Source organism: Ranitomeya imitator, chromosome 5 (genome assembly GCF_032444005.1).
Source record: "Ranitomeya imitator isolate aRanImi1 chromosome 5, aRanImi1.pri, whole genome shotgun sequence".
NCBI lineage: Eukaryota > Metazoa > Chordata > Amphibia > Anura > Dendrobatidae > Ranitomeya > Ranitomeya imitator.
The window spans coordinates 442,298,324-442,310,935 of record NC_091286.1 but is presented as its reverse complement, the minus strand read 5'-3'; the positions used below and the strand labels follow the sequence as shown (position 1 = coordinate 442,310,935).

General features: G+C 41.6%; 1 protein-coding gene across 2 annotated transcripts in view; it reads left to right on the top strand.

Annotated features, from left to right (window-relative positions):
* Positions 1–12,612, top strand: part of LOC138638126 (probable cation-transporting ATPase 13A4) — a 355,111-nt gene that overhangs the window by 144,886 nt on the left and 197,613 nt on the right. For both annotated transcript variants that reach the window (XM_069727157.1, XM_069727156.1), the window contains exons 12-13: positions 4,213–4,401; positions 11,839–11,900. In XM_069727157.1, coding sequence (XP_069583258.1) covers positions 4,213–4,401; positions 11,839–11,900 — 251 coding nt within the window. The remainder of the gene's footprint in view (positions 1–4,212; positions 4,402–11,838; positions 11,901–12,612) is intronic.

Sequence of the window (12,612 nt, the reverse complement as noted above, 5' to 3'; positions counted from 1 at the left end):
GCCTAACGCTATCCCTGCTTCTGACGAAGCGGCAGCAACCTCTCCCTAAGCTCAGATCAGCAGCAGTAACATGGCGGTCGGCGGGAACGCCCCTTTATAGCCCCTGTGACGCCGCAGACAGCAAGCCAATCACTGCAATGCCCTTCTCTAAGATGGTGGGGACCAGGACCTATGTCATCACGCTGCCCACACTCTGCGTTTACCTTCATTGGCTGAGAAATGGCGCTTTTCGCGTCATTGAAACGCGACTTTGGCGCGAAAGTCGCGTACCGCATGGCCGACCCCGCACAGGGGTCGGATCGGGTTTCATGAAACCCGACTTTGCCAAAAGTCGGCGACTTTTGAAAATGAACGACCCGTTTCGCTCAACCCTAATCCTGGGTAGTGCATTCCAAAGAATTGGCGAAGCACGTGAAAAGTCTTGGAGACAGGAGTGGGAGGTTCTGATTATTGAGGATGCTAACCTCAGGTCATTAGCAGAACGGAGAGCATGGGTAGGGTGGTAGACTGAGACCAGGGGGGAGAGGAGATGTAGGGTGGTGCTGAGCTATGGAGTGCTTTGTGGATGAGGGTAATGGTTTTAAACTGGAATCTAGAGTGGATGGGTAACCAGTGAAATAACTGGCACAAGGTAGGTGGAACGGTTGGTGAGGAAAATGATCCTGGCTGCAGCATTCAGGACAGATTGGAGCAGGGAGAGTTTGGTAAGAGGGAGGCCGATTAGTAGAGAGTTAGAATAGTCCAGATGAGAATGAATGAGTGAAACAGTACGAGTTTTTGCAGAGTCGAAAGTAAGAAAAGGGCGAATTCTAGAAATGTTTTTGAGATGCAGATAAGACGAGCGAGCCACTGATCGTATGTGGGGGGTGAATGAAAGCTCGGAATCAAGTATGACCCCAAGGCTATGGGCATGTTGCTTGGGAGTAATGGTGGAACCACACACAGAGATGGTAATGTCAGGCAAAGGTAGGTTAGTAGAGGGAGAGAACACCAGGAGTTCAGTTTTTGACATGTTGTTCAGTTTCAGATAGAAAGTGGACATGATGTTGGAGACAGCGGTAAGACAATCACTGGTGTTTTCTAAAAAGGCAGGCGTGATATCAGGAGAAGAAGTGTATAATTGGGTGTCATCAGCATAGAAATGGTACTGGAAACCAAATCTATTGATTGTTTGTCCAATAGGGGCAGTATACAAAGAGAAGAGGAGGGGACCTAGGACTGATCCTTGAGGAACCCCCAACAGTAAGGGGAAAATGAGAGGAGGAGGAACCAGCAAAAGATACAGTGAAGGAGTGGTCAGAGAGATAGGAGGAGAACCAGGAGAGAACGGTGTCCTTGAGGTTGATGGAGCAGAGCATAGTGAGGAGGACCTGATGATCCACATTATCGAATGCTACGGAGAGATCCAAGAGAATTAGCATGGAGTAGTGACCAGTAGATTTAGCTGTTAGTAGATTAGCACTTTAGTGAGGGGAGTTTCAGTAGAGTGTAAAGAGCAGAAACAGGATTGTAGAGGGTCGAGAAGAGAGTTATCTGAGAGATAGCGGATAAGACGTGAGTTGACCAGGCGCTCGAGGAGTTTAGAGATGAAGGGACGATTAGAGACAGGTCTATAATTAGCGGCACAGCTTTGATCGAGGGATGGTTTTTTAAGTAATGGATGTATGATGGCATGCTTAAATGAGGAGGGAAAATACCGGAAGAGAGAGAAATGTTGAACATTTTTGTTAGGTGAGAGGTGACAGCTGGGGAAAGGGACTGGAGGAGATGTTATGGAATGGGGTCACTGGTGCAAGTGGTCGGGTGAGAAGATGCAAGGATCCTGATTACTGTGGGTGAGGGAGGACAGTGCATGGTATGAAGGGACTGGGAGAATTTTCTGTCGGATGTGGTCAATTTTTTCTTTGAATCATTTGGCCAGATAGTCAGCATGGAGATCCATGGTTGGGGCCTGCACTCTTGGGTTGAGTAGGGAATTAAAAGTGTCAAAGCAGTGCATGGGCTGACAAACATTTCCCGAAGGGGAATACATTTTTTAAAAATATACTGTGGCCAACATAGACACCCTTGCTAAAAACTGGACTGCCTAAAGCACCACAGAACACGTTAAGCGTGGTGAATGGTGATCTAGTGGTGGAGAATGAGGAGACAAAGAGAAACCATACTGAAATTCAACAACAAAAAAAGAATGTGAATCCACCGATGAAAGTAAATACCAAAAAGGAGGACCGAACACAGGTTCATATATATGATGCCAGATTGTGTCCACCAAGATATGTTTGTCCCTAGCAACAGCTCAGAGACAGGGATATAAAAAAATATATAATAGTATTTCAATATTTTCATATTGTAAAGGTATACACTGGGTCATAATAGGACGGTGCAGATATATTAAAACTGGAATATATGAGAATAAATGGGAAAAATATACATACATCTCATTTTTATCACAGTTCCCCCAGGGGGGAGTTTATTTTGGTTTCTAATTAGTAACGGGCATCAGAAAAACACCCTTGCACAGAAATTGAGTGACTTTTGCATCACGCAATACATTCACCCTGGTGTTGCACTGGTTGTAGATGATGAGGATGAGGATAAGGAGGAGGATAACACCAAACAGGCAAAATCAGGAAGCGGATAGCCATGTGTGGCTATGCAGATTAGCTTCAACACAGCCTGTTGCCGCTTGGCTGAGGCAGTGCTACAGTGCTTCCAGCTTCTAACTGATGTGTTGATTTCAGAGATGGAGGCTGAAGGAGGAGGAGGTGCAGGAGCTGTAGACTGTGGGGGCAACCCTGATTGACGTAGGGCCTGCAATCCTCGGCATGTGGAGGATGTGTTCAATCCCAAGGTCCTACATTCACTACTTCCATCTTTCCCCCATTCCCTGAAGATGGCTGGACCATCATTGTAAATACATCATTGTAAATATTCATCTGTACTTTGTATTTCCCCACCTCATTGTAGATTGTAAGCTCTCATGAGCAGGGTCATCTTGAGTTGCTTTAATTATTGTATTGTTAACATTGTTACTTATGACTGTTGTGTTTGAAGATGTTAAACTGTAAAGCGCTGCGGAATATGTTACCGCTATATAAATAAAGATTATTATTATTATTATAACCCTAACTCTAATCATAATCACAGCCCGATAATGGCATTAAGTAAAAATGTATAATGTATATCTACACAATAGTAAGAAAAGTCTATGTAAATGATAAAAATATAAAACATATACACCACAAGTCGGGAAAGGGTGTTGCATGGTATATGTACAGTAACTACGTAAGTCAACATGATAGCATCTCATCCTAGAACAGCCATACCAAATCTAGTCTACTCATGTCTAATGAGACAAGATTGAGGGTCTAGCAACTCCAACACCTTCTTCTACTAGCACTGGAAATTATGCGCATGTGTGCCAGCTGCATTGTCTCATTGCTAGGAGAAAAAGGAATGGAGATCTTGGGAACACCTTTCAGGGGGTTTTTTCTATCATGATTACAACAAATTTGGTAAGTTCTTGGATGAAGCCCTTCCCTTGGTTACTCTTGGAGGTACATAGGCTGAGCCACAATATTAGCAAATTATTTTTTTATATCACTTGGTTGTTTTTCCTTGATTAGGGCATAATATGAAGGCTTTCTGGGATACAAATACTGAACTAGTGGTGAATTTTAGGGTAAATCACATGAGTGGGCTAAAAGATGGCAGAGCACAGTGCATTTACTGCTCCCTTAAAATGGCTGCAACTAGAAGAAAATACCTTCACACATCCGGAGACTTACATAAGGAATCCATTTGAAAATTCAACTCTGGTTTTTATAATTAGATACCAGTCTGATAATAATTACATATTTTCATGATAGCTCATCAGTATCACATGACCAGAACCTGTTTAATTATTGTCCATCTGGTCTTACTGAATGCTGAGTGGTTGCAATGACCTATAGATAACCTACACCATGTAGTGTCCAGCTTCCCCAAGGTCACAGCAGTGGAACTTCCTACTGCACATGCTCACGCATCTGTCCGATTAATCTCCTATGACAGGTTTCGGTCAGTTTAGCAAGACAATGGACACTCATGTGCTATAGTACTTAGCTGCAAAACAAATGTGATTGCTGGTATTAGTAGTCTTTTTTTCAATGTCTTTCTCAGTTCCATGTAACTCATGTAACAATGACTCTTTTGGCATGGTTTATATTTTAGGCAACAGCTCGAGATGTCATTGTCAAGTCATTACTTGTGGTAACCGTTGCAATACCTCCAGTACTTCCTGCAGCAGTTGCAACAGCCATCATGTATGCTCAAAAACGACTTAAAAAGAAAAAAATATTTTGCATTAGTCCTGAAAGGATCAATGTATGTGGGAGAATAAACCTGGTATGCTTTGATAAGGTAAGAGTTGTCCTGTAGAGTGTTAAACAACTCTGGATAATTAGGCACAGATTAATCAAGACTGGTGATTTTGTTGCGGTTCTTGTGGAGACTGTTAGTCAGACCCTTCTAATTAATCAGCTGAATCTGAAAAATGGCATGAATCTCTGTGCAACTCACCACAAATCTTACCCGAGTCAGAGGCTCGAGTAAGATTTCTAGCATAAGGCATCACATCCTCATAAAGCCCCATTTTGCCGCAGTTTTCCTTTTTAACAAAAGTTGGCGTAACTGGCATGAAAGTAACAAAAGTCACAACATTTTTGCACACCCCCTGATGTGCAAAAATGTTAAGTCTTTTTAAAAGCTTTGATGAATCAGGGCTTTTATTTTGCAAAACTACTGCAGATGTTAAATGTTAGCAAGTTCAATATTGTCAAGTGTCAACTTGTATCATGCTACTGTTCTCATTATACTTAGGGAGATCACAAGACATACAAGCAAGATAGTCTCGACTTTAGCTTACTATACTAAAGGGTAAAATAAATGTTTGCGATAAATATACATAAAAGAAAGAAGTGTCATGTTTAGGCAGTGAGTAAAAATCCAAGGACTCTATTTTTAAGCTTCCTACCAAGTAGTAAGTAAAAAAAAACCTGTTGCACTCCAAATGTGAAAAAAAAATTTTTTTTTACCATGTCAAATGTACTAAATATATAATTTTTACATTGAAGCTTAGTGCTTTGTCATATATACTGTTTGTATAGTGTGTGTACAGTGTATATATATACAGCCAGTGAAAGTAAATATATTTCTAAAGGTACAATTGACATGAAATTCTCACCAGATAACAGTAACAACCCATTCAATCTACACAGAAAAAGAAATCAAACAATAGATTTTCATAAATTGTAATGTGTATGACACAGGGAAAAAGTACTAAACACACTAAGAAAGAGAGGTATGAAAAGACATGGAAAAATATGATACCAACTGAAATCTATTAATAATTACTTTTTGAAAAATAATATCAGCTGATTCAACTGACAACCTATGAAAAGGTGTCTCATTACCAAGGTGCCACATAAGAAACACCTCATGATGGGTAGGGTTGAGCGACTTTTTATTTTTTGAGATCGAGTCGGGTTTCACGAAACCCTACTTTCTCAAAAGTCGGGTCGAGTGAAATCGGCCGATCTTATTGAAAAGTTGGGGTCGGGGATTGGCCGAAACACGAAACCCAATGCAAAGTCAATGGGAAATTTTCTTTTTTTATATTTGCTTCAGCGCGATATATCAGAAAAGCCGGTAATTCAATTGCCGGCTTTTCATTTCTCCTGCCTAAACCCGACATGATATGAGACATGGTTTACATACAGTAAACCATGTCATATCCCACTTTTTTTTGCATATTACACACTACTAATGTTAGTAGTGTGTATGTGCAAAATTTCGGCGCTCTAGCTATTAAATTTAAGGGTTAAATTGCAGAAAAAATTGGCGTGGGCTCCCGCGCAATTTTCTCCGCCAGAGTGGTAAAGCCAGTGACTGAGGGAAGATATTAATAGCCTGGAGAGGGTCCACGGTTTTTTCCCCCCCCTGGCTAAAAACATCTGCCCCCAGCCACCCCAGAAAAGGCACATGTGGAAGATACGCCTATTCTGGCATTTGGCCACTCTCTACTCACTCCCGTGTAGCGGTGGGATATGGGGTAATGAAGGGTTAATGTCACCTTGCTATTGTAAAGTGACATTAAGCCAGATTAATAATGGAGAGGCATCAATTCTGACACCTATCCATTAGTAATCCAATTGTATGAGAGGGTTAAAAAAAACACATACACATTATTAAAAAGTATTTTAATGAAATAAACACACAGGTTGTTGTAATATTTTATTGTACTCTCAGTCCACCTGCAGACCCTCGCTCTGTAACAAAGGAAAAATAAAAAAACAACAATATACATACCTTCCATGATCTGTCACGTCCCACAATGTAAATCCATCTGAAGGGGTTAAAATATTTTACAAGTAGGAGCTCTGCTATAATGCAGCTGTGCTCGTGTCTGTAAAACCCCGGGGAATGAAGGTAATGTAGGTCAATGACCTATAGTTACCTTCAGATCCTTTATTGCGCCCTCTGCTGGATGTCCTTCTAGCGTGGGAAAAAAATCAGACAAGTTCCCAGGCTCGAGTTCATATGAGGACAACCAGCAGAGGGTGCATCACCGCGAATGAAGGTAACTATAGGTCATTGACCTACATTACCTTCATTCCCCGGGGTTTTACAGCCACGAGCACAGCTGCATTAGCAGAGCTCCTTCCTGTAAAATATTATAACCCCTTCAGATGGATTTACAGCGTGGGACGTTACAGATCAACGGAAGGTATGAGATATTGTTGGTGTATTATTTTTAATTTGTTACAGAACGAGGGTCTTCAGGTGGATTGAGCGAGCAATAAAATATTAAAACAACCTGTGTGTTTATGTCACTAAAATACTTTTTAATAATGTGCGTGTGTTTTTTTTAACCCTTTCATACAATTGGATTAATAATGGATAGGTGTCAGAATTGACGCCTCTTCATTATTAATCTGGCTTAATGTCACCTTACAATAGCAACGTGGCATTAACCCTTCATTACCCCCATATCCCACTGCTACACAGGAATGGGTAGAGAGTGGCCAAGTGCCAGAATAGGTGCATCTTACAGATGTGCCTTTTCTGGGGTGGCTGGGGGCAGATATTTTTAGCCAGGGGGGGTCAATAACCATTGACCCTTTCCATGCTATTAATATCTGCCCTCAGTCACTGGCTTTACTACTCTGGCGGAGAAAATTGCGCGGGAGCCCACGCCAATTTTTTCCGCGATTTAACCCTTAAATTTAATAGCTAGAGCGCCGAAATTTTGCACATACACACTACTAACATTAGTAGTGTGTAATATGCAAAAAATGGGGGATATGACATGGTTTACTGTATGTAAACCATGTCTCATATCATGTCGGGTTTAGGCAGGAGAAATGAAAAGCCAGCAATTGAATTACCGGCTTTTCAACACTATCGCGCTGAAGTAAATATAAATGTATATATATATATATATATATATATATATATATATGTGTGTGTCTCTATGATTTTATATATATATATATATATATATATATATATATATCCCACTCTGGGATCGGGTCGGCGATATGTACTCCAAAGTCGGGTTTCGTTTTATATATATATAACGAAACCCGACTTTGGAGTACATATCGCCGACCCGATCCCAGAGTGGGATCGGGTCGGGTTTCACGAAACCCGACTTTGCTAAAAATCGGTGACTTTTGAAAAGTGCCGATCTGTTTTGCTCAACCCTAATGATGGGTAAAATCAATGAGCTGTCTCAAGACATTTACAACCTTACTGTTGTAAAACATACTGTTCTGATGGCATTGGTTACAGATAAATTTCGAAACTATAGAAGGTTCCAGTGATCATTGCTGGGGCCATAATCTGAATGTGGAATTAGTAACTTTCATCATTATTGTACCCTACTTATAATATATATACAGTAAGGACCAAAAGTTTGGACACACCTTCTCATTTAAAGATTTTTCTGTATTTTCATGACTATGAAAATTGTACATTCACATTGAAGGCATCAAAACTATGAATTAACACATGTGGAATTATATACTTAACAAAAAAGTGTGAAGCAACTGAAAATATGTCTTATATTCTAGGTTCTTCAAAGTAGTCACCTTTTGCTTTGATGACTGCTTTGCACACTCTTGGCATTCTCTTGATGAGCTTCAAGAGGTAGTCACCGGGAATAGTCTTCCAACAATCTTGAAGGAGTTCCCAGAGATGCTTAGCACTTGTTGGCCCTTTCGCCTTCACTCTGCTGTCCAGCTCACCCCAAACCATCTCGATTGGGTTCAGGTCTGATGACTGGAGGCCAGGTCATCGGGCATAGCCCCCCATCACTCTCCTTCTTGGTCAAATAGCCCTTACACAGCCTGGAGGTGTGTTTGGGGTCATTGTCCTGTTGAAAAATAAATGATGGTCCAACTAAACACAAACTGGATGGAATAGCATGCCGCTGGAAGATGATGTGGTAGCCATACTGGTTCAGTATGCCTTCAATTTTGAATAAATCCCCAACAGTGTCACCAGCAAAGCACCCCCACACCATCACACCTCCTCCTACATGCTTCACGGTGGGAACCATGCATGTAGAGTCCATCCGTTCACCTTTTCTGCATCGCACAAAGACACGGTGGTTGGAACCAAAGATCTCAAATTTGGACTCATCAGACCAAAGCACAGATTTCCACTGGTCTAGTGTCCATTCTTTGTGTTCTTTAGTCTCTTCTGCTTGTTGCCTGTCCTTAGCAGTGGTTTTCTAGCAGCTAAGCACCTATTTTACCATGAAGGCCTGCTGCACAAAGTCTCCTCTTAACAGTTGTTGTAGAGATGTGTCTGCTGCTAGAACTCTGTGTGGCATTGACCTGGTCTCTAATCTGAGCTGCTGTTAACCTGCGATTTCTGAGGCTGGTGACTCGAATAAACATCCTCAGAAGCAGAAGTGACTCTTGGTCTTCCTTTCCTGGAGCGGTCCTCATGTGAGCCAGTTTCTTTGTAGCGCTTGATGGTTTTTGCAACTGCACTTGGGGACACTTTCAAAGTTTTCCCAATTTTTCAGACTGACTGATCTTCATTTCTTAAAGTAAAGATGGCCACTTGTTTTTCTTTACTTAGCTTCTTTTTTCTTGCCATAATACAAATTCTAAGAGTCTATTCAGTAGGACTATCAGCTGTGTATCCACCAGACTTCTGCACAACACAACTGATGGTCCCAACCCCATTTATAAGGCAAGAAATCCCACTTATTGATCCTGACAGGGCACAACTGTGAAGTGAAAACCATTCCCGGTGACTACCTCTTGAAGATTATCAAGAGAATGCCAAGAGTGTGCAAAGCAGTCATCAAAACAAAAGCTGGCTACTTTGAAGAACCTAGAATATAATACATAATTTCAGTTGTTTCACACTTTTTTGTTAAGTATATAATTCCCCATGTGTTAATTCATAGTTTTGATGCCTTCAGTGTGAATTTACAATTTTCGTAGTCATGAAAATACAGAAAAATCTTTAAATGAGAAGGTGTGTCCCAACTTTTGGTCTGTAATATATATATATATATATATATATATATATATATATATATATATATACTGCTCAAAAAAAATAAAGGGAACACTTAAACAACAGAATAACTCCAAGTAAATCAAACTTCTGTGAAATCAAACTGTCCACTTGGGAAGCAACACCGTGCAGGACGATTGGCATTTGCCACAGAGCACAAGGATTGGCAAATTCGCCACTGGCACCCTTTGCTCTTCACAGATGAAAGCAGGTTAACACTGAGCACATGTGACAGAGTCTGCAGACACCATGGAGAGAGATCTGATTCCTGCAACATCCTTCATCATGACCGGTTTGGCAGTGGGTCAGTAATGGTGAGGGGTGGCGTTTCTTTGGAGGGCCGCACAGCTCTCCATGTGCTCACCAGAGGTAGCCTAACTGCCATTAGGTACAGAGATGAGATCCTTAGACCCCTTGTGAGACCATATGCTGGTGGGGTTGACCCTGGGTTCCTCCCAATGCAGGACAATGCCAGACCTCATGTGGCTGGAGTGTGTTAGCAGTTCCTGCAAGATGAAGGCATTGAAGCTATGGACTGGCCCACCCATTCCCCAGACCTGAATCCGATTGAACACATCTGGGACATCATATCTCGCACCATCCACCAACGTTATGTTGCATCACAGACTGTCCAGGAGTTGGTGGATGCTTTAGTCCAGGTCTGGGAGGAGATCCCTCAAGAGACTATCTGCCGCCTCATCAGGAGCATGCCTAGGCATTGTAGGGATGTCATACAGGCACATGGAGGCAACACACACACACAACTGAACATCATTTCCTTGTCTTGAGGCATTTCCACTGAAGTTGGATCAGCCTGTAATATGATTTGCCCCTTTGATTTTGAGTATGATTCCTAATCCAGACCTCCATGGGATATTCATTTTGATTTGCATTGATCATTTTTATATTTTATTGTTCTCAACACATTCAACTATGTAATAAATAAAGATTTGCAACTGAAATATTTCATTCAGTGATATCTAGAATGTGGTATTGTAGTGTTCCCTTTAATTTTTTGAGCAGTGTATATATACACACACAAATACAGTGCCTTGCAAAACTATTCGGCTCCCTGGAACTTTTCAACCTTTTCCCACATATCATGCTTCAAACATAAAGATACCAAATGTAAATTTTAGGTGAAGAATCAACAAGTCGAACACAATTGTGAAGTTGAACAAAATTTATTGGTTATTTTAAATCTTTGTGGAAATTCAAAAACTGAAAAGTGGGGCATGCGATATTATTCGCCAGGGCCGGCGTCAGCACCCGGTGCACCCGGGCAAGTGCCGGGGCCCTGGCGAGGTGGGGGGCCCATTGAAAGTACGACACTGAGGCTCCTGGGGGGCCCCCGCAGCAGGACTACATCCCCTGTCCCCTGTAATACACACAACTCCCAGGACTCAGAGCACATCCCCGGCAGCAGGTGGCACAGAGCTCTAGGAGTTTTGCAGCTGCTGGAGAGCCATGACGCGTCGCCATTGATCAGCAGTCTCACCATGGATACCCAAAGTGACATCCGGTTCGTGTTATCAATTCCGGGTGAGAGTGAGGATGAGCTCGTAATCCTAAGAGCTCAGAGCGGTCCGTTATGCCCTGGGAATCATCAACATCCAGCACCGCGGCATGCGGGGTCTGACCGTCCAGTGCCCGGAGAATGAGCAGCGCGTCGCCAAGCAGAAAGACGAGCAGCAGTGCAGCATCAGTGTGTGTCCGTGATGGGGAAAGTGAAGAAGTCTTCCATCCTGGAGCAAAGACCTACAGTATGGCATCTGAGTGAGTGATGCTGGGACATGTAGACTACTGTCTGTATATACTACACTACATGGCTGTGTTATATACTACGTGGGCTGTGCTATTTACTACATGGGCTGTGCTATATACTACGTGGACTGTTAATCTGGCATTGTACTATACCTATATTTCTCTGCTGTATCTGTGGATCATGAATTGTGGTTTGTGTTAAAGGTAGGGGGTCCACTGAGACTCTTTCGCCCGGGGCCCTCAAAAACCTGGAGCCGGGCCTGATTCGGCCCCTTTACTTTCAGTGCAGAAAACTCACTCCAGAAGTTCATTGTGGATCTCTGAATGATATAATGTTGTCCTAAGTGCCTAATGATGATAAATATGCGGGAAAAGGTTGAAAAGTTCCAGGGAGCCAAATAATTTCGCAAGGCACGGTATATATACATATACACAAAAACACATGCATACAAACCTGTGAAACCACTTTAATTTTTGTGCTTCTGTTTTATCCAGACAGGTACTTTAACTGAAGATGGCCTTGATTTGTGGGGAGTAGTTCCAGCAAATGATAGCAGGTGATTATTATATTTTCAACTATATATGATCTACTTATAAATATGCCTAACAGTTAAAAGGGTTCTCCACTACTTGGACAAACCCTTCTCAATCCCTGTGTTTTTTTAAAATAAAATAATAAAACTTATACTCACCTTCGATGCCAGCACCGTTCCAGTGATGACAGGCATTGGCTTATCTTGGGATCTTTATGTAAATCTATGAATTAAATAACTGAAGGTTGATGTGAAACTGCAAATCTGAGATGGTTAGAATTAGAATTAGTGTTGAGCGACACCTTCCAATATCCATAAGTATCGGTATCGGATTGCATCGGCCGATATTCAAAAAATATGATACCCGATACCAATGCAAGTCAATGGGACAAAAATATTGGAATTAAAATAAACCCTTTCTTTCCTTGTAGGTTAATTCTACATGAAGGAAAACAACTAAGAATAATCTAGGATGTATTGGGGGAGGTGGAGACATTAAAGGCATAGAGGTTTAGCCCAATCAAATGGAATAGCAGGAATTAATTTTTTTTTTTTAAGACGTTCGGAGTTACAAAGATATTGACTATGTTAAGATTTTTTTATATTTTGTCAGAAATTTATGTTTCACCACTTCCATGCCGTTCACCTTCTTTTTAACTTCTCCTACACTTTCTTCTTCATCATCCTCAGCAGCATCATCTTTTCCATCAACTTCTCCTTCACCTTATTCATCTTT